The 23,035-nt window shown below is 38.4% G+C and overlaps 1 protein-coding gene across 5 annotated transcripts; it reads left to right on the forward strand.

Moving 5' to 3' along the window:
- The first annotated feature begins 1,172 nt into the window (after positions 1-1,172).
- stk33 (serine/threonine kinase 33) lies at positions 1,173-23,035 on the forward strand. Of its 5 annotated transcripts, none has more exons than XM_086026830.1 (14): positions 1,173-1,318; positions 8,974-9,078; positions 9,536-9,649; positions 10,301-10,405; positions 10,503-10,641; positions 10,856-10,938; positions 12,308-12,395; positions 12,590-12,665; positions 13,366-13,478; positions 13,620-13,705; positions 13,791-13,863; positions 15,616-15,761; positions 17,179-17,253; positions 18,867-23,035. In XM_086026830.1, the coding sequence occupies exons 2-14, from the start codon at positions 8,974-8,976 to the stop codon at positions 18,999-19,001; spliced, it is 1,338 nt and encodes a 445-aa protein (XP_085882956.1). In that variant the 5' UTR covers positions 1,173-1,318; the 3' UTR covers positions 19,002-23,035. The 5 variants fall into 5 exon arrangements, with proteins under 5 accessions (XP_085882956.1, XP_085882953.1, XP_085882954.1 ...); XM_086026827.1 differs by lacking the exon at positions 1,173-1,318 and adding an exon at positions 1,640-1,774; XM_086026828.1 differs by lacking the exon at positions 1,173-1,318 and adding an exon at positions 1,942-2,003.

The following is a 23,035-nucleotide window of genomic DNA, read 5'->3' on the forward strand; positions in this document are numbered from 1 at the left end:
TAATGAAATATGAATGTCATGTTTTCCAAATGTAATGAAACTAGGGCTGTCAAATTTAAAGCATTAACTATGGAGATTAATTTAAATTTTAAAACGCACAAAAAAATTTTTACTCCGTTTTATTTACTTCCTGTACAGCTGACCTCTGCTCACTGTGCAGCCAAACTCATAGGAGAGTCACTGTCGCAAAGACGGACTTTTATGTAGTTTTACTTTAAAAAGTTGCTCGACGGCTTATTGGAGAAATCTAAAATGATTTGCACACTTTAGAAAAGTAAAAGCCAAATTCAAATACAATATTATTGGTACGTCTTTGGTGTATTGTTCAACTGTTGTGTTTTTTATGATACAATATAACTTTATTATAATTGCGCATTTCATAACAGCGCCAGCTGTAACAAAGCACTTTACATCACAACAACAAAAAAGCAATAATATAACAAGTGCAATAAATGAAAACACAAAATACTGTATACAATAGACACAGGAAAACAGCAGAAAACCTTCAGTCTCACGTCGGATCAAAAGCTGGAAAAAAATCGTGTTCAAGGATCAAAGAAAACTTTTCGAACAGTCTTTGAATCAAAATATACTTTTAATTTTTTCCCATATTACTTCCAAGATTTTACTGATATAAATATCGGTTCCAAGCTTTGTGAAAAATTATAGTTGAAAAATCCGATTAATCGCGATTCATTATGGAAAAATTTGCAATTAATTAGTAAAAAATGTTTAATCATTTGACAGCATTAAATAAAACAAAAATGCTAGATTAAAACCAATATCATAACGTCACAATTTATTATTTAATGGAAAAGTAAAACTGTCATGCAAAGACGAAAAACTTATATCTCCCATTTTGTTATCTTTTAAAATACATTTTCCACTTAAATTCACCTTTATGGCATGGAAATCAAGTTTGCTTCAATACTCTAAAGCGTGTCGCTGATGATGTAGAGGTACACTCACCTGAGTTTTGTGCGGGCAGCGTGGGAGCGGTTCCCACTCAGTGACTGTGTCTGTGTGTGCGCCCTGCGACTGGCTGCATGGCGACCAGTTCAGGGGGTAGTCCGCCTTTCACTCATAGTCAGCTGGGATAGGATTTTATACCTCTCAATGCTTTCTGGCTTATGGAGACACATGCATATTCATACACATTTTGCACGATTCCTTGAGAAAAGCAGTCAGTAAATACTAGATACTAAAACCATAGTGTCTTTAAACAACTGGATATACTGTATTATCCTCTTCACCTGGAGTGTGTCATGTTAAAATTGATTGTGATAAAAATAAAAAAGGATACGGGACATACACAACGGTAAGCATTGGCTTTAATTAGCGCGACACTAACGTTTAAAAATGATCCATGCACAGCCAATTCTTATTTGCTGGTTGAACTATAATTACTGATATCAATATTTGTTCTAAGGAAATAGATCTTTCTTAAGTACAGCGTGTGAGTAATTTTGTCACCTCTGTCAGAATGCTTTCAATTGAAATGAAATCAACGTTCGAGAAAAAGGCATTCAATCAAATAACTGCTGTAAGAATTCTGTCCGCGTGAGGGCGACTATTGACCGGCACAAAAGTGAACTCCGTCATTGAACTGGTTTGGCTAGGATCAATTGTAGTATCGTGAACTACCTCTTGAGGACGCTGCAAGTCTGCCTCTTGAGGCTTTGCATGAGTCGCCAGGTGTTTGTCCCTCTTCATTTCCCGTAGTCACTCGCCGACTTCTCGTTTGAAGTCTTTCAAAAATGAAAAATCCCACAAGGTAAGGCGCGTTGTCAGATTGTTTATGATTACCGCTGTCAAGTTTGTCATCTTTCAAACCTATATTTGAACATACGTGTATGTTTTGGGGGGACTGTAAGCCCCCATAGCACACATTACTTCTGCTTCACACTCGTTGCCATGACGACGTGTACCGGCTAACGCACCCGTTAGGATATTAGCTCAAAACTGGAATGTATCGTGTATTCTCTTTAGGCTGGAGTTAACAGGTGAAGGTACATGTCTGCAAACTGGGTGGTAAATGTTACAATACGGTGTGTGAACTTTTTCACTGAGGTACGTGAGGGGCTGGGTGGGCAGTTTGAATGATTTTTAATAACAGAAGCTACAAGCTGCTGCCGTGCGACCGACTTGATAGAAATGTGCTGACTTCTCTGGCTTGTCATTGCAACGGAATTGGACTTGTTTCTGCCACTGCCCACATTTCTCCAGACGTCTGCCCTCGTCGCGTCCCAAAGGCTGAGGGCACAGATTGGCTTTAACCGGGATTAAGCCAATGAGGAATTTTTTTTTTTGAATTTGTTGGCCCTTATCTCCCAGCAACATGCGGAGGGCTCTGAGCAAATGGCACAAGTTGATCTTTTGCTTCCCTTTTGGCAAGGCGTGTTTTCATGCCAGATGACACTGAGCAAACATGGCCACTAGAAACGGAATTCTCGAAGATGTTGGGGGTGTAAATGAGTTGGATTCAGAGAAACTACATTCATTTTCTTACCATTGTGGTCATGTGGTTTAAAGTCAAGTCACAACATAGTTAAGGGTCAGACAATATTTTAATCCAATTTAATGTACCAGCTGTAAAAAAAATAAATAACCAAAGCAAAGATAATTAGTCTCAGTTTTGAATCAGATTTAAGTTTCATTATCCCACATACAAAGTATACTGCTAAATCAGGGGTGGGCAATTCCGGCCCTCAAGGGCCGATATCCTGCCTGTTTTCCATCTTTCACTGCTGCAACATACCTGATTCAAATGATCATATTATCAGCAAGGTCTGCAGAAGCTGGATAACGATCCTGATCATTTAAATCAGGTGGGTTGCACCAGGGTGACATATAAAACATGCAGGATATGAGGGCCGGAATTTCCCACCGCTGTGCTGAATGATGAAGTGTTTCCTATTGACTAAATTGCCTGAACATCAAAAACAGGCACAATATATGGCAGATATACTTTGTAAAAATTGAACACGTCCCTGTTAAAATACATTTTTTTTCCTCAAATGTAAAAAAATAACCATGATAAACCTATGATTTGGGCTGGACCGATAAGTCAATATGTATCGCGATTTACACATGATCGATATCAGTAGAAATTGCCTTCAATAAAACGTTTGATATAAAAAAAATAGAAAACAAACCCGATGGCGGCATGGTGCGTGATGTATGCTCAGTTGACAGTCGACTCAGTACAACTCTTACAATAACATGATAATTTGCACTATAAGCCGATTAAACACCTCTGGATGGAGACGTGTACAAGTAAGGAGTTCCTTGACTTTGACATGCTAGCGCCAGTTAGCCATATTCGACCCTCGGCATCGCACTCAAGTTAAAATCAACAAGTAAAATATGAATGGACTATGGCAATAATGAGTCCGCTAAAACGATTAAGTAGTCCTAATCCAACGATAATGTTTGCTCTGCAAGAGAGTATTAGTTCACTTAGGCTACGTTCACACCGCAGGCAAATGCGACCCAGATCAGATTTTATTGCCCATACGCGACATGTATCTGATGTTTTATAACAGTCTGAACGGCTCAATTCCGATTTTTTTTCAAATCCGACGTAGGTCGCTTTGATGTGTGGTCTTGAATCAGATACGTATCAGATTTTTTACAATTTGACCACGGTTTAAACAGCCGGGTCGCATTTATCCGACATTGGCTTAAAAAAAGACCCAGGTCAGATTTTTATGGCCATATGTGACCTGTATCTGATTCTTTTCTGACAGTCTGAACGGCTCAATTCCGATTTTTACAAATGCGACCTGGATCGCTTTCATATGTGGTCCTAGATTGGATATGTATCCAATCTTTTCCAATGCGTTCGCGGTCTGAACGGCCAGGTCGCATATATCCGAAATTGATGTCATCCGGAGCCCAAAATGTGCAAGCAGAGGGAAACCCCCAGCCCTACCTTTGATATGGCTGAAAAGCTGTATAATTCATTGAAAAGAAAGAGTGGCAATAAATCTTAAAGGGTCTTTTCTGTAGAACTGTAGTGGACTTGGACTGCACTGTATTATACCGAGAAACCGTTTGTAATACTTCCCCTCTGTTTTATAGCTCAGAATCAAAATTCAGTCAAATGAATTTGCACTGTTTCATTGTATTGGAACAATTTGACTGCGCTGGGGTATCTAATGAAGTGTCCACTACATTTTCCTCAGTGATGTTCGGCGCTTCGGCGTGACGTCCTCGCTGTATCAGATTTAGATGGCAAGCTTTGATAATCTGCCTGCATGATATTAGGTTTCACCTCATCACTTAGTGACGAAGATGAGTGCTATATTTGCATTCTAAACATGCAATTTCTTGCCTCATCAGGTAATGTAATTCCACGCTTCATTAGGACTGTGAAGTTTATCATTTGTCATCAAAGCCAAGCTGTCAATAAATGATTAAGTTCCACATTTGGAAAATGTAACTTTTGGACTCCAGCAAAATTGATTGAGCTTACACGTTAATTGCAGTTCGGAAGAGAGACTTTGTTTGATGTTGCTGCTGTATTTTAGTGGTTGCTATTTTACAGCCAAAGTGCTGCTTGAACCAAATGCGTTCAACTATTCAAGAAAACAAACCTCTAGAGAGTCTGTACAATAATTAAAGTGGTAGCTCGATAATGTGACTGAGATTGAAATGCAGTTGGATTGGCTGGTAAAAGATATTGAAGTTTCATTTCCATATGCCAGATGGGAACTGAGCTGAATTTTGGCATACTGAGGTTGATCGATTGCAGTTGAAAAGAAAATTCTACACACCCATGTTCATGTGACAGTTTTTTTGTGATATAAAAATGAGACCAAGGTAAAACATTTCCAAACTTTTTTCGACCATAACCCTGGTGAGGATAAGCGGTTTGGATATTGGATGGATGGAATTCCAAAATGGATTTTTGACACTAACACAAAAGAATGAACATCATGCTTTGAAGGCTGTTTTTCTTCAGCTTGAAATTTTGAAATGTTCAACATTTGATGCACACTTGTGCAATCACATTATTTCAGTTATTTTTATTTACTTTGCCTTTGAAGAAAAAAAATCAGTCGGTTTTTACAGGCTTAGGTTGCATTATTGGTGGAAAATGTTTTGTAAAAATTAATCTTAGTCAAATTTTTTTGATACCGCAAAACGTGGGATTTAAACAGGGGTATATTATTTTTTAAAAAGCTGTGACGTACACATATGACCTGTAATTTTTTTTTTTTTTTTTTTTCAAAGATATACATTCGCAGTTCACACTGTATACACGCTAGCAAGTAGCAACCCTGTGAAATTATTTAAAAGTACAGCAAATATTCATGATCCCGAGTTGATGGGGTAGGAAGGTCAGACAATCAAGGCTAAACTCTGTAAGTTCATGGTCTATTTGTTTCAAAGTGACACTGTGTGCTTTGAGTATAATGTCCTGCACTCACCAGCCGTAACCAAGCACAATGCTTTTTCAACCCATGTAGAGTGTAAATAAGCAGAAATCGCTGACTGACGGCATGATGGAGAGACTATGGACTCAACTTGAATCAAGTATGGGCTCTAATTACTTCCTGCCGAAACTGGAGATGAGACAGAGCTCAGTCAGAATCTGCTTGGCGCGGAATGGATGTTTGCTCTTCACTTCTGTTTTTTTTCCCTGCAAAAGAACAAATACGATTAGTTTTTTTTCCCTTTTCTTCTCTTTGCGACTTTTGGGTCAGTTTTGGCCTGCACGACTGTATGAACATTTATAACAAAGCATTGACACAATAGACTTTCACACTTTTTTTTTTTTAAATCAAATAAAATCGGGTTGAGACACAGAAGGCACAAGAGTCCATCCATCCATATATTTTCAGAACCGCCTATCCTCATGTCTTATCAAACATATTAAGGAACTGGAGGGCAGCAATTGCGCAACAAAAGTGTATAGTCATAATTATACAATGAAACCACTGCATACTTGAGGTTTTGCATTCGCAAATTAGCCAAAGCAATGCAAATTATATATATATATATATATATATATATATATATATATATATATATATATATATATATATATATATATATATATATTGTTAGCTTTAATTCATTAATAGTGTTTTTTAATCTGCGTTTGAGATGTGATGTTTTGTTGGCAGTACTTGAATGCGTACACCATCAAAAGTGAAAAGTTTGTCTCTCACTCTCTTCCAATGCAATTACTAATAGCCCATGTCGTCATCTACAGTATATGGTTAAAAATTGCTTCTATTCCACACATTTATTGTGAGTCAATTCCAAAATGTGAGTTTAGTGTCTTGCTGTTTGTGTAAAGTGCTAGTGCGCATATTATTTCGCCAGTGATGTTGCATTAATTTGTGCTAGTGTGTTGTTCAGGCTAGTTAGCTAATACTATCGATGAGCCCCGTGTGAAGTTGGTTTGTTCCAACTCAAAAAGAACAGTTACTGTTCCTTTCTTTTACATCATGATGTATTTACCTTTGGTTTGTTTTCTGTTAGTAAAAATGTTAGTATTATATATTTTGTAAAAAAAAAAAAAAAATACAATTGACACTGTCATGACACTGGTATTAACACAAAGCAAACTTTGTTTGCTGAGTGCTGTTTATTTAATAATGAATGGTATTGATAATAAAATACTAATAATTTTGATGGTAATATTTTAATTATAATTAATTTACCAATTGTTTTAGTAAAGAATATTTTTTTTAAAGTTCACTGTATATTATGTATTATTCAATAAATAGCCATATAATATAAATTAATAAAAAAAAATATATATATATTTTAATTAACCAATTTTAGGGAAACATGCTAAATAAAGTGTGTTTACATGTAATGCAGGCAGGGACCAATCATATGATTCATAGAATTTTACTGCCTTTGCATTCCTTGACCTATGAAGACAAATGACATATTGCAAGTCCTATGCTAGTTTTTTTTTAAACAATTGTATTTTTACTGTATACATTATTTTTGCTCAGTGGTATGTTATTGTATGTATTTTTGTTTTAAAATTTATGTTATATGTGTATTTAAGTGTAATATTACGACTCTTCTGGAAATGTATAGTTATGCTGTTTGTGTATCGATACTTTTGAGTGAGAGCACGATCGTATACTTTTTCTGCCACTGTCGTTTTAATCGGTCCACCCATTTTTTGAAGCGATTATCCTCAGTTATTGGAAAATTCTGAATGGGCAATCCATTTCCTTTCGATGGAGGATCTTGGTCTAAAAGAGTCATGACTTTATCCGTAGCGACACCGGAAGTACCCAGAACATGCTTCCTGTAGTTTTCACCTCCCCACTGATACACTCATCAAACGCATCTACCTTCCACAAATGAGATATGATTGTGGTGATTGGAATTTCCAGAGGCTGTCACAATCATTTTGATGTGAGAATAGACAGGAGATAATGGGAAAGACAGGCCTGTTATTAGAGTTCTGTCAGGACTAAAATGATGCACCAGAGTGAAGAGGTTAAAGACACAGCTTCCTTGTTAATAATTAATTGCTGTGCGCGTGGTGGATCCACTTCATTGCGCCCAGTCATCACTTGATAATTGCTTTACATTTAATTTGGCTACAGAGACTGTTTTTCAAGGTGGTTAAATTGCGCTTCGAGTTAATATGGGCTCAGACAGAGACAGCAGTTTGGTCATAGACGAGTGATTAAAAAATGACAAGCTACACTAAAGGTATTAAGTGTGAGATTGAGTCAGAGTTACTCATTTAATTAACGTAGCTAACTCAAGAATGTTGTTTGAACTGATAAACAAAAAAATCCATAGATGTAAACCTGCAGAAGTTACACACATATTTGAGAATAGTTCCCCTTTTCATAGCATGTTAGTAATATTTTAATTTTAAATGAAAACAGATTGGATGATGGGTAGCCATCTAGACCCAGTCTAGACCCAGTCTATAAAATTTGTTCTCAGAAATTAAATATGCTTAAATTTGATTTGATTAATTTGATTACATTTGCTTCCTCTGAGCTGGTGATTTTACACCTCTTTGCTGAAAGTTGAACTTTAGTAGTTACATGCATTTTCCCCAAAAAGTCACAATATTTTTTTCTAAATAATAATAACAAAAATAAAAATAAAAACATAGATAAATATTTTTTAAAAACTTTACTCAACATAACAAAAAACAGATACAAATATAGACTAACACAACGATGGGGGGGGAAATGTTTTGTGGTGGGAGTATTCGGGTGAATTGTCTTACTCTGACTAGCAGAGGACAGCATTCGCTGTAATAGGAGAAGCTCAGAAGAAGCTCACATTCGAAACGCCAAGAAGTGGCACACACCACCATGTTGGAACAGCGGTATGACAGCAACGTTGTAAACAAATGTTATATTTTTGTGTTTTGCAAATAAAACCAAATTAAAAACAGATAAAACCATTCTGCACGCTGCTACACAAACGAAAGTGGAGCAGGAAAAAGTCGAATTACCTGCTGTCTCGCACGTTTGAGTAAATATTCTCACAGTTGTTCACCATGATCGACCTGAAATTTATCTCGAACACTAATCGTGATCATGTGATTGCCCAGCCCTTTTGTGATGATGTGATCTATCATATTTTGGGAAAATTGTTATGTATATTGGTACAATCTAAAAATAGTGGTCGTAGTTATTTTTTTTCCAGAAAACTCAAAAAACTGAACCAAATAACTGATTATATTATGTTTACTTATAATTTCATTTCAGGGGTAGAATTGAATAATCGGTATAAATAAGGATGTAGCCAATGTTGGCAGAGGCAGCCAAAAAACTGTCAAAATAGGATTTGGGCTGTCATTTTAAGACCTGCTTATTGCCACATGCTGCAATATCCACAAATGTATTTCATCAACAATAACCATTTTATCAGTTATTTTTCTAATTGATTAGCAACACAAACTGTCATTATTGGTCAATTAAAGAATGACAATTTAAAATAAGGCCTTTTTCCTGTCTCTAGATGGCAGAGGCAGCATTTAGTGGCTTAGGAAAAAACACAGCAGCCAAGGGCATCTCGGAGAGGGACGTGCCTCACATTCGTCTGGTCGGTGATGGTGACGTGGAGGTAAAGTGCGATTTGTTTTTTTTTTACATAAGTCAGTGAGTCATAGTCATATGCACTTCAGTCCATATGTATCAAAAGTTCATTTTGTTCCTGTATACAGTAGCTCATTTCACTTGTACACACAAAGCACAATTGGCTAGCCTTGCGTGAACACAGATAATGAGTGAGTTAATTAGACCTGATATTGAAACCAAATGCAGACGCAAACGCATCATTTGTGATTTGAATAGAAATGAATATATTCTGTAGTTCCGCAGACTGAAAAAAAAAAAAACAGCACGTTGTCAGCGTTTTAAATTGGGATAGCACACACAGAATGCTGGTTGATGATCATTCCAAAGAAGTTGAATGATCCTTAATTCCAAGAGCACCGCAATAAAAGTCCTTTGTTGTCTTTGACTTGTGTGAGTTTAAGCAAATGGAGCTTATAAATTAGGATATTTTCTCATCCCAAAAGGATATATACATGTTTGGAAAGATACTGGGCCACGGAAGTTATGGAGTGGTGTATGAAGCCACACATATTAGGACACAGACCCAGTGGGCCATCAAGATGGTTTGCAAGGCAGAGGTGAGTATTTAGAATGGCTTGAAATGTTTAATCCAGTGATTCTCAGTGTGGTATGTTTTTTTTATTTTTTGTTAAATCAGTTACCTACCATTAGTTTAGTACCTACATTATCTGCCATTTAGGTACAATGGATTGATATTTAATATTTTAGAACTGTTTGTTATGAAGCATTTATTTGAAAAAAATATATACTTTTATTTGCAGTATTTTTAATTGGATCTTTTTTTTTTTAATTTTCCTTTATTCAAGCAGTGTTCATTTTTGTTTCTGTTCTTAAAAATCCATTACAGTACTTTTTTAAAATTGTACAGTTCAGTTGTATTTAACTTTTAGGTACAATGTATTTGGCTTTAATCTTTTAGAATTTTTTTCCTTTCCTATATTTAAGTGCATAGGCCACAGATCCTTAGGTCAGTGCTTCATTACCTTTTATCTTGTGTATGTTTGCGTTTGTATTTTTTTGTGTTGATTTTTATGTTTTGAAAGCACTCTGAATAAAGTTTGATTGATTAATTATGTTACAGTGGCTTCCAATTATATTAAACATACTTTCTAGGAATAAAATCTTTGCCTCATTTTTTATGTTCACTTGGGCCTACTACACTACTTTATTTTAACGTCGGTCATTCCTGTGTTTTTTTTTTTTTTTAGCCGGGAAGTACAAAGATCAAGATGCTGGAGCAGGAGATCAAAATACTCAAACAGGTGGACCATCCTCATATATTACGTCTGGTGGAGATCTATGAGACCGCTCAGGTAGGCTTTGCCGTCGTTTGCATTTATCATCATGTACAGTTACGTTCAGGTACATTTACACTTTGGGTGGTGAGGTGCATCTATGCTTCCTCCCCAGATGACATATTTGATCACTGAGCTGTGTGTGGGAGGTGAATTGAAGCAGGTGCTACAGCAGAAACAGTTCTTTCCTGAGGAGGAGGCAAGACACATCATCGGATGCTTAGCTGACGCCATCACCTACCTTCACAAAAAAAGTAACACATTTCTCTTCTTACTTTGGAGGCGGTGTACCTATTAAGCAGGCTTTGTGACATCCCAATGCTTGGATTCTTAAAGACTAACAGCGAACAACCTCCAGGAAAACAAACATTTGCTTTAATTACATTTGGGTGTGCTTCATGACCAAATTACTACACAAGTGTGTGTGTGTGTGTGTGTGTGTGATAATATGCTTCTTTCAACTTGCAGATATAATGCATCGGGATTTGAAACTTGAGAACATTTTGGTGAAAAATTCTCTTGATGACTATAATGGCAGGCTTGACATTAAGGTAAGGTTACAATTATTCTTCAACTTTACACTATTGTTTCTGTCTCCTCCTGTGTTGGAATATGCTTCACCCACCATTTCCGCTATACTTAGCAATAACTATATCTCATTAAGACAGCCTCCCTCTGGTCTCATACACCTGTACAAAAGTAAAGCAGTGTCTTAAAACAAACTACCAGCTGAGCTCAGCATGTTGTGTATTCAGGACAAGCCAGCTACGCAATATGTGCCGTGCAGATTGAAAGGGAGCTCGGATTCACTATATTTCAAAACATATCCAATTTGGGACTTGTTATTTGTGTATATTTGAGTTAGATGATCCGATTTATGGACTTAACAAACACTGCAGGTAAATGGCTTTAATGTCAGCTTCATTTTTTTAAACTATACAATTATTTGAATGGTATTCTAGGGAAGCATCTGAGTTGAGTGGTTTGTATGTGAAGTTCTGAGGGTCTGGGTCTCTGTTGTTGCTGCCGTCTACAGTCGTGTTGGACCTTCGTGGACACCTCATAGAGGTTGCGGTATGGTCAGCGTTTTGTGTAGTGCTTATTTATACCATGCCACACACTATCCTGGTAACAATTGTGTATATCCAATTTTGAATTACAGATCTTTTCAAAATGTATTAATAGCCTGTCTGACATTAGTAAACATTTATGATCATTTTGATGCAGTTATACTTTTTCATTGTTTCGAGACACTGACACTTCAAAAACCAACAGGTGCATGTTTCTGCAAGAAATTGTGCAAATGTGTTGGGATACACTTGCAGTTCTCGGGAATGTTTCAAACCCCCCATGAACACCGTTCCCACAGTCCTATTAAAATACATGACTTGGAACAGGTGCATGTTTCTGCGGAAGCCTTTAAAAATGAGGTGGGCCACACAGAGTTCTCAAAACTGCTTCAAGCTCCCACTTGAACACTGTTCCTACCACTGTCCCATAAAAGTACATTTATGAGATGTACAGTTTTACAGTTTCAAGTTTCCCAATTTTCTTTGGTTTAACTCACTCTGTTGAATCTAAAATCCATTTTAGCAGACACAGGTCAGCTCTGACCCAGAACAACCTCAATGTACACAAACTTTGTAGCACGTGTACAAAAGAATGACATTTCAAACATTTTCGTTTTTGTGTATTTCATGAAAAGTCATCACATGTCAGGGTAGAAGAATGACATTTTAGGATATTTTTTATTGCAATCAAATCTAAAAAAGGGTCAAATATGATCCGAACAGTACGTAAGAGTAAACTGGCCCATGCTGGCTGGGCTTGTCATACAAAGACAAGACATCATCAAGCGCAAACATTTTTCCAGATTCCGATGGAGCAATGAGATGATGTCATTTGCTTTTCTCCAACCAGGTTGCAGACTTCGGATTATCGGTCAAGACTTTGGGTGTTGGAAGTGAAAACATTCTGTCAGAAGTTTGTGGTACTCCAGTCTATATGGGTATGTATGACAATTGTGTCCCCTCATAGTGATGATCATCATGATGATAGCAAGGGTGGGACAAGCTGCAGTGTGGACGCCTGTTGCAGGCTGTCTTTGATTCTCCCGCCGAGGGGCCTATGCTGGAACTTAATTAGCTGGGGTTGTAAATGTGATGCTGTCATTTTCACGTGATTCCATGTCCCTAATTATAGCTCCTGAAATGATGAGCCAACGTGGTTACACACACTGGTGTGATATGTGGAGCGTAGGAGTCATAATGTATATTTTGTAAGTATACACTTATAGTTAAGCCTTATGTTATTCATTCCCAGGCCAAATTTTAAGTTAAGGTCCGCATGCTTATGGCCAACAACCAGGTCCTCTATATGTGGCCTGTCACATTTGACTACCTCCAAACGCAACACTCCTCGCTCTTCTGCCTTTCTCTTTGGGATCTCCTCGCAAACGAGGTGTTGCATCTCAAGGGGTTTATCTCACGTTTATAAAACATTTTCATCATATTGATGTTCTGCACTCTTGCAACTGACAATGAGGCGCTCTATATCTTGCCCCAGTCCACATGCTGGCTTTTTTTTTCTCCTCTTGTTTTTCCGCTTTTCTCTTTTTGACATGTACGGTATGCATTTACGGCCAACAAGACGCCTGAAAAGTTGCCTCCCAAATCATTCATGCGCTTTATCTGTACAGGCAATGTTGCAGTTGATTAGAATGCCATCGATTACGCATGAATATCCTGTAGAGCAGCAACTGGAGATTGTGTTTCCTCAGAATTGTCTCATAAAAGGCAACATGAATTTTTTTCACATTTTGTTGCATTCTCAAGCTATCCTTTCAACATATAAAAATGAACTTCAATGCAATCTGTCTTGAGTATGAACAATCATGGGCTTAACTGTACACACACATATACACTGTTCATGCACCCATAGACTATGAATACATGAGTCTCATCTGTGTCCTCCAACAGGCTGTGTGGGGAGCCTCCATTTGTATCCAAATCAAAAGAAAACCGACTTAAGGAGATTAGAACAATAGGAGTGCAATTTTCTGCACCCATCTGGGACACAGTCAGTGATGCAGGTGACACTTTATCTCAAATGTCCTTTTTAAATACCCACAAGTTGAATGCAAAATACATTGGTCTTAAAATAAGTGGGAAACATTTGCGTTCTAGACTAATAGACTTGACAATTGCCCTGAATGTCATGACTTTCTCAACAGCAAAAACAGTAGTGACGTGCCTCCTGAAAGAAAACCCTGCTTACCGCATGTCAGCTAATCAGTTACGAGACAACCCGTGGATTACAGTAAGACACCCAACTCTTCTGACTGCACTCACAAAGCACCCATGTGAATGGAATGAGGAGCGCTTACTGGGTACTTTGTTTACAGGGTGACACCAGTACACCCGCGATGCCTCTCAATGCACTGGAGATGATGCACAACTTCCATGAACAGGAAAAGAGTAAGACGATTTAACTTCAAATAAATCAAAATTACCCATTGCAAATCCTACTAGAACTTCTGAATGTTACTTGGAGATTATCATAGGCTGTTGGTGGTAGGTGTGTGTTCACACCCATCCAATAAATTTGAATGTGATTCTGTAACACAGCCACAGCAGTTACAGTGTAAAAGGATGTATTCAGCCACTTGTAGTGCTGGGCAATATGGAAAAAATCTTGGATCACAATTTAGGCCATTTTATATCATTAATGATATATCACAATATATTTTCTGATATTCTATTTAAAAAAAAAAAAAAAAAACTGCTTGCATTTTCTTACATAATTTTGAAGTTACATACAACAGACCTATATCATGAGAAATGCATCCACTAGGTAATGCTATATAAAATTATCAAATGTAAACAGAAGCAAAGTAGCCTACATATTTTTGCACAAATGTAGTTCTGTAAATAAGAGGCATAAAAATAATTCTGACAGAAATTGATTAAAAAAGAAAAAAAAATCAAGTAAAAAAGATGAGCTGTACTGTAAGGTAATTTTGAGAACTTTTGTTGCGCATATCTCAAAAGTCAAAATCAAAATTTAGGCCTGTATTGTGAAAACAAATCAGCTCAAACCACTCAGTTGTCCAATGTTACTCCAGTTTTTTTTTATTCCTGCTCAAAAGATTTAAAAACAAAATTAAATTGAAGTGTAGAGGTTATACAAAGTAGGTCACAATGGAAGAAAACGTTTTGAAATGACTACTTGGGCTCATTTTTTTTAATGTCACAAAAACATTTACTTCCGTAAACACTACGTCATGAGTGACGCCGTCTCTTCTGCCCCCTGGTCTAATATATCCCTGTTAACGTGTTGGGCCAATCACACTGCACTAAATTAAAGGAGTCAATAAAAAGTCATTCAAAAACTCCTTATTACATATGGGAAGTCAGTAAATGACCACGCACAACCTGTGGACGGCTCAGCCCGCTTCAAAGAAGGCGACTTTAAAACTGGTGATCAATGTGGGAAATATACACTGTTAACATGTAAAATTGATTTTAAAATAGTCGCCTGTCCTCCACCACGGCGTGAAGTCCTCAGGAGTCAAAAAACGTACATTCAAGTGGCAACAATTCAAGTAAAGAGCTGCACTCGCCGCCACCTGTCCAAGAGGAAATTCAGGTCATTGGACAGGAAGAACTCCCTCAGGATAAAAATGTTGTTGGTCAATGACCGGACATTTAACAACCCGATCCTTGTGGGAGTAGCGGGAGTACGTGGCTCTTCTGATCGGTGAGCATGGAGAAGCTCCCTCAGAAGCTGGAGGTGGATGCCGCATCGAAGGAAGTGCGCAGGGCAGCAAAGCCGAAGCGCCACAGGAAAGCCAGTGACCGGTACCAGGAAGCAATCCACAGGATCCAAGAAGCGCCGTGACGGAGTAAATCCATGCAACAAACGGGAACAAACGGAAGACAAAGAGTGCTTTAGCTTCACCGTGAATGAAGAGCGCGAATGCGGATGATTCCAGGCGCGAGCGCTGCATCTTCTCCCCACCATGCTCGAATGCACCCAAATCTCCATCGTTGTGTTGAAAATTCAATAAAGATTGGCGATTATAAACACGCAGGGACTCAGTCAGTCTAGCACCAAGCATTAAAAACAGAAAATAAAGCTAAAGCACTAGGAGTGTCGCCACACACTGTCCGCCATCTTGCCTCAAACAAAGCAACCGTTTCAAGGCCATGTTCTGCTGTCCATGACAGGTACACAGGACTCAAACGAAACCCCGCCGGACCCTTCCACTGTTCCCAGGACTGCTTCACCAGTGTCACCCGAGGTCAAAAGCAATGGCTTGAACCATGATGATCTCAGTGACTCATCCTGCGCAGCTTCCACATCCAACAAACTGGTACTTTACACTCATTCACTTGACCCACACGTGCATTTCCTTACTGGGGATCTGTATGGCCCTCATGTAAACATGATATCAAATTTCTATTAAAAAAGGATTTGCGTTTCGGTCGGCAGTATACACATTTTACATTCTGATGATAAAGGACGCTGTGCTTAGCAGTTCCAATTCGTAAACATAATTTGTCACTTTCCCACTGGCGACAGGTACACAACCAGATTAAACGGAAATTTCCTCTTAAAGTGAAAAAACAACATGAGAGGACAAACTTTATGTGGGTTCATTTAAAGCATTATCTCTTTTTCTTGACTAGGATTATTCACCAAACTACCATTCTCACATTTTGTTGAGTGGAGAAGATGGATGAATCTGGATAAATGAAAGTTTTTAATCCATATATTTCATAACATGTTGACCTTGACATCACAACAACCACATTGTTAATAGATTGTTAAATTTTGAGTTATGAGCCTACACGCGTACACGTCCCTCTGCCCTCTCTAAAAAAGTGTTCCCTGGAAAGTTTTTATTTTTTTTATTTCTAAACAGTTTGCTGAGGTAAATTTTGACACGATCTTTTAGAAAAACTGCACGATTAAAAACGTGAAACTAATGTACCGATATGCGCCCCCTCCGCCATCTCCTGTGTTGCTATCACATGAATCCAGTGAAATTGTATTGTTTGCCTTACATGTAATTATTTTGTTGTGAAGTACAGCACAAACAACTGGCCACCTGATCAGCTAGTTTACACCCCAAATCAATGATAGCCAACGTGATGACAACTAATGACGGTGAAACGAAGCTCTCCGTGGTCCGTGCATTGAAAAGCATTGGACTTTGCATTGTTATCATTTGCTTTGTGAGGATTATTTTGACTTCAAAATGTGATGAAAGTTTGTTTGACTACTATAACAATCTGCCTGGTTTGTATGATAGTCACAGGCAAAAGAGATACAATACGTCGTCGGTCGTTTGTTTTCACAGAGTAGTGGAAGCATTTGCACTGAATTGCATTGTGGAATCATCAGAAATGTGCGGATGTTCGGAATTGTCAGTTGCCTGTGAAAAATACCCCTTTGCCTTCTTGTAATAACAACAGTCAGTCTTATTCATTCTCATACCCTTAGTCTGTTTGGTTACGAATTGGTCTATTTATTTATTAGTTGTGGCATAATGCAGAGAAACGAGAGGCTGAAAAGGAACGAGAAAAGGAGTATTCAACTTGTGTGTAATGTTTATTTTTTAAATGTACACTTCTCTCAGGTATTCCGTATGCACAACAGCGCTCTTTTTTTTCCTGGAGCAATTGCCCCCCAAAATGTCTTTGCACGCCACTACTGTTTATAGGACACACTTTTTTACCGTGGAATTTTTTTATTTATGGTTGGTACACTTGTTTGTTACTCTTAAGACCAAAGAGGGCAGCGGCCATCAACAGGACAAAGAGAAAATCATTGCCGGGCCAGTTCAGCCCACCACACTGCAGGTATGTTGGACTTTACTGTCTTTTTTAGCTGCTCTCTGGCGTATCTTACTTAGTTATTGCTCATTTACGGCCATTATTTATTTGCCATTCACAAGTCTCAGGAAAACTCCATGCTCCATGATTTACAGCCAGCATCAGACTTCATTCATGACACCTCTTTGCTGGCTGCGCAACTGTGCACACATTCCCCACTTATGTGGGTGGGTCAGAAGTCAGTCATTACAGGAGAATGCATAGGTAAAAGGTGCGTGAGCCAGGCATGTTTAAAAAAAAAAAAAAAAAAAAGACTTGTGCATGAAGGAGAATATAGTTGTTTTTGTTCATCTTGTCCTATTAAACTAGGACAGTCTTTCTGTTCAACAGGGAAGTTTTTAGGAAAGTTTTTTCTTTTTCTTTTAAGAGGTAGTCAACACAAACATTTTTTTTCCCAGAATATTTTCTATACATGCCCACTAGTTTAAACACGGCATTCTGATTAATATTGCGTTTGTGGAATATGACAAATCCACCTGTTTTTAAGCTAGCTCACGTGGGCGGCCATTTTGTCACTTCTGTCAACTGAAGATGACATCAGATAACGACAGGGCTCAGATAACGACCAATCATGGCTCAGCTTCATAAAACAGGTGAGCCGTGATTGGTTGTAATCTGAGCCCTGAGCAACTGCAACGTCATCTTCAGTTGACAGAAGTGACAAATTGGCCGCCCCCTGAAATGGCTAAAAGTGGATGCATTTAGCTTTTTAACTTACATTCCACAAACGCAACGTTAATCAGAATGCCGTATTTCAACTGGTGGGCCTGCATACAACATCCATCCATTATCCTAACCGCTTATCCACACAAGCGTCGCGGGCCAGCCTATGCCAGCTGTCATCGGGCAGTAGGCGGGGTACACCCTGAACTGGTTGCCAACCAACCGCAGGGCCTGCATAGAATATAATCTGGAAAAAAATTTTGGTTGACTTCCCCTTTAAATGATTTCATAACTTCCTATTTAAACAACTCAGTATACATAAAATGATCATGATACATTTTTAATTCCACATTTCACTGGTGTTTTGGTCCAAGGCTGGTTTAGCTGTAGAAAAACTAGAAAAGTATTACCATTTTACACATTCGTTCAGGTTGAGGTCACAGTGACATGCTTATTGTTGTTTTTAAATTCAAAAGGCTATTTAGGTTGTCAACAAACAAACATAGTAGAGCATGATCAGCTTGACTGTCCAAATGTCCAAAGCCAGTTTCAAGCAACAGCCAGAATCAAGCTGCCAGTCTTGTATAAACATACATTGTACTATGCATACCAGATACACATAAACTTGATTTCCAACCTTTTTTAAATTACTGCGGTCAAATTCACCCCAAGAATGAACTATCTTGGTACATTTTTTAACTTATCTTTTATTGTATATTACTTTCTTAAGGTGAGGGTTGAAGCATATTTAACAGGCTCTATGTTGCTTACTTTTGTTTTTCACCACTAGATGGTGCCAAATTAACCTCTCAATGAAGCAATAAAGACATGACCATGGTGCTGCTGTTTCCTTCCCTTTAAATGAATGTGATTGACAATTGTGTTACGTAAGATGAATATGAATCTGATCCCCGCAGACTGGCGTGAAACCCCGCCCACAGTCGAGTGTAAATTCGCGCAAGTCCCAACGCAAGACAAATGTCAGCTCGGTGAAGAAAGCAGCCACCCATCAAAATGGACAAAGATCTCCTCCATCTCCTCTAAAAGTATGACTGACTGTCGGGGACTGTCAAAACAAGACGAAAGGCACAGAGATGCCTCGCGGAACAAAGAAGGACCTCAAAAACTAGATTTAGTGTTTGATGAAAAAAAATATTTGAAGGAGATTTCCTGTATTTAATGATACGGTTTAGCAGGGATGTGAACAAATAGTGCAATCTGGCAGGAATGAGTAGAGATACACTGGTGATGGCAATGCCAAATAAATAGTACAATGCTCTCAGTGGCAACTGTGTTATGTACACCTGCTCAAATTCTGCCTTTACAAAGATTAAAATGTTCCGTTTTGAGACGGTCAGAGAGCTGTTCATTTAACTAGAGGCTTATTAATGTGGTTGTACCTGTGGTCTGTACATCTATCTCATACTGAGAGCTATTTATAATGTAGTCACAAGCATATTTCAGGTGTCCCTAATGATGTGGCCAGTGTGTGCACTTTAAAACTACTGTATGAATCCAGAAACTCTCTTGTCCTGTTTTTGCCAAAGGGCCTCGGTCTGTTGGACAGAGCAGATTGACTGCGCAAATGTTTACTTTTTCACCATCAGCTGTTGCCAGGCTGCCCAAACAATGCAGGCACTCTTTAAGGTATTCAAATACACTTTTGCACATACAGAAAATAGAGAACAACTTTCAGTGGTGGCATCTGAAAATTTCAGCCATTTCATTTTATAGTGAAAGTCAACCCAAAAATGTTTTTCAAGAATATGTTCTATGCAAGCCCACTAGTTGAAACAAGACATTGTGATAAATATTGCGTTTGTGGAATAAGAGTTAATCCACCCGTTTTTAGCCATCTCTGTGGGCGGCCATTTTGTCACTGCATGTTGACTGAAAATGACATCACAACTGCTCAGGGCTCAGGTAAAAGGGCTGGATTTGCTGCTTAACCCATAGTCCACAAACACAATATTAATCAGAATGTCGTGTTTCAAATAGTGGGCCTGCTGGGAACATTTTCTTGAAAAGAAATGTGTTTGGGTTGATTTGTACTTTAAAGCAGCATCACATATTTATTAGAAATATAATAATATATTAGCCTTCAGGAAGTACAGGGTGTCCTTAAAATCTCTTTACAAGTGTATTACAAAATGAAATCAATAGACAAATCTGTAGAAATGGTTACAAAATGTGGAGGGGATAATGCCAGCACCCTTTTTCCAACTCTGTCTCTATGTCCATAAATGTCTGATGTCATGCACAAACCGAGGGACATGACTGAGGATGTCTCGTAGATGCGTCAATTTTGCCATACATTACCTTTGAGACTTCCCATTTCAATAAGGTTGGGCACCGGGAACCGCGTGGAACCGGGACTAGCACTTCGGTTCTCCCGGAATCGTTCAGGTTTTAAAATTTCAGTGCCACATTTCAATTCCTAATCTATCTCACGGAAAAAGAAACTAAAAAAGAATCGGAATCGCCCAAATTCAAACAATGCCCAACCCTGCATTTCACCACTAAAAAGTTACTTTCTCGGGCTTCATATTCGTTAAATTAAGATGTTATGCTGTTGAAATTGCATACTGCTCAAGCTCTGACGTTCAGCTCTGCTCAGCTATGAGTCCCCTCCAAAAGTCATGGAATGGCAAAGTCAATTCCTTTGTTTCATAAAGATGTGAAGATGTTTGGGGTTCAGATCATGTTTCTGTCAATCGTCAGTGAAATGGGCGTCGTGTGGCAGGATTCATGGTATTACATGTGTCGAACCACTAGAGGGCAGACAATGCCTGTGAGTCCAATGTTACTGCAGGAAACGCACATGAAAAAGAAAAAAGGACTCTCCAGTGTTGTTGCAGGCAGTTAAAGGTGGCTCCGTAGTAATACAGAAGAGAACAGTGGTCTTCATTTTTAAAAGAACCCAACACAACACGTTAGCCGGTACTTGACCCAGTTAGGGACTGTTACAGGGATGGAAAACCCACTTCCGTCCTTGCTCAGTCCGTCCTTTTTAAAATAACTTCTCGTTCTCCATCCCCAAAATGGGCCCGGACGGACGACCGTTCAGTCCATGGGACTAAATGCCCAACTCTGTTATGTGCCGTCCACTTTTCAAGTGAGCAAAAGAATTGGAACAGACATTTTACATTTAAAAATGAAATTGAAGTTAATAACATTTCATATTTAGTGGCATATAGGTTACTTGCAATAATCGTATCAAGATCAATATGACTATACTGTTACATTCTCAGTTTGAAATGCTTTTCCTGGCATTTCCTGCACCGTCTTTCAGTTCTTGCTTGTTTCTGTGGTTTCTCCTTTCAGTCTCCTCGTTAGGAGGTAAAATGCAGGCTCTATTGGGTAAAGGTCCTCTGATCGATTGGCTAGTCTAAGACCTTCCACTTTACCCCCCGATGAAGTCCTTTGTTGTGTTGGCAGTGTATTTTGGGTCATTAAGCTTGTAGCATGATGAAGCTTTTCCAAATTATTTTGCCATAAATTGCCAGACAAAAGGGTTTTGTAGTCTTGAGAAATCATTCTTTCCATCATTCTTTTCATCACTATGGTAGAGGTTAATCTTGGTCTCATCACTCCATAAAACTTTGTTCCAAAACTTTTGTAGCTCGTCTCTGTAATTCTTTGCAAAATCCAATCCGGCCTTTGAATATTTTTTGTTCACGGGTGATTTGCACCTTGTGGAATGGCCTCTCTGTTTCTTCTTTCCAAGTCTTCGAACAGTGGATTGTTATACTATCAGCGCCACCCTGTGGAGGTTGGCAGTGATGTCACTGACTGTTGTCTTTGGCTGTTTCTTCAGAGCTCTCACAATGTTTTTGACCTGTTCAATATCTGTTGCTCACGACATCAGTATTTCTATTTATTTTTCAGGACATGCCATATTGTTGTATTGGCTTTGCCCAATGTTTGTGCAATAGCTCTGATCAATTTGCCCTCTTCTCTCAGCTTCAAAATGGTTTGCTTTTCAAAGCCAAAAACAAGCACTATCTAATGTCCAAGCAATCAGTCTAACGCCTGAGCAACTAGAAACACCCATCAGTCATATGCTCCAATACTTTTGCTCACTTGGAAAGAGGGTGGCTTCAAACAAAAGCTGCTCTGTCCTGAGTTGTGTAACAGATCTAAATGTAAATGAAATGAAAGCTGTTTATGTGAAATCCAAAAACAAAGCCATTCACGTTACCATTCCAATACTTTTGTTGAGGCACTCTTTGTGCCAACATCATAAACAATTTCACTTTTATTTCATAAAAAGAGTAAACATAATGGATTTATAAGCAAGATCCATCCAATTACTCAGATACTGAATGAAGATGATATTCCAACACCGCAGCGAACGATGGGGATTTTCCTCCTGACGCGGTGACCTCTCAATTTCAAATACAGCGACTGCTCCCAATCGGTGTCAAAACAGAAAGACTGTCACACAGGCTGGTTCTGCTCTGTGTGAATGCAGAGGATTGGGACTGGAGGGCACCGCGGCTCTAATCTTGTTTGGAGGCCATTGAAAGCAGCCGGAGCTACTTTGAGGGCGCTTTCATTCAAGCACAGGTTTTTCCGCTGTAGAGAGAATAATCCCTCGCATAGATACAACATTAAAGTAGCCAAGCAGAACACACAGAGGCTGAATTTCAAATCCTTCCATTTGCATCTTGGAAGTGACTGAGTGCCAGCAATGGGGCCTTTTTTTTGCCTGTGTTCAAAAACAAGCTGCTTGTTGTCATTTCTTCTGCCTTTTTGTTTGTATTGCGCACAAGAAACAACAAAAACATTCATCAGAGTTCAGTTGTTTTTTTCTCCCCGCTGTTTTGGTTTGTGAAAGCAAACCTTAAAATGTTATGATTATTAAGATTATATTGTAATTGTGAAGCAGGGGTTTTCTTACTGGTATAAACACACTTTTGATTTAGGTTGCTGAATTCCTTTTCTGGAGATGTTGCTGAAGTTTACTACCTATGTTTTTGACATTGTATAATTACAAATTGCTCATTAAAACTGTGATGCTGTGCATTGTCTCACAAATGGATACGCTTTTTTGTCTTAAAACTAAATAAATGGCAGAGATATA

This window comes from Filicampus tigris, chromosome 3, assembly GCF_054856515.1.
Source record: "Filicampus tigris isolate MCC_2025a chromosome 3, RoL_Ftig_1.0, whole genome shotgun sequence".
Lineage (NCBI taxonomy): Eukaryota > Metazoa > Chordata > Actinopteri > Syngnathiformes > Syngnathidae > Filicampus > Filicampus tigris.

Bases quoted from the DNA above. Each gene is read 5' to 3' on its own strand.
- stk33 (XM_086026825.1), top strand. From the start codon at position 2,014: ATGTCTGCAAACTGGGTGGTAAATGTTACAATACGGTGTGTGAACTTT. The intron at 2,071-8,973 runs GTACGTGAGGGG...TCCTGTCTCTAG, and splicing joins GTGTGAACTTTTTCACTGAG to ATGGCAGAGGCAGCATTTAG. The intron at 13,706-13,790 runs GTAAGACACCCA...CTTTGTTTACAG, and splicing joins GAGACAACCCGTGGATTACA to GGTGACACCAGTACACCCGC.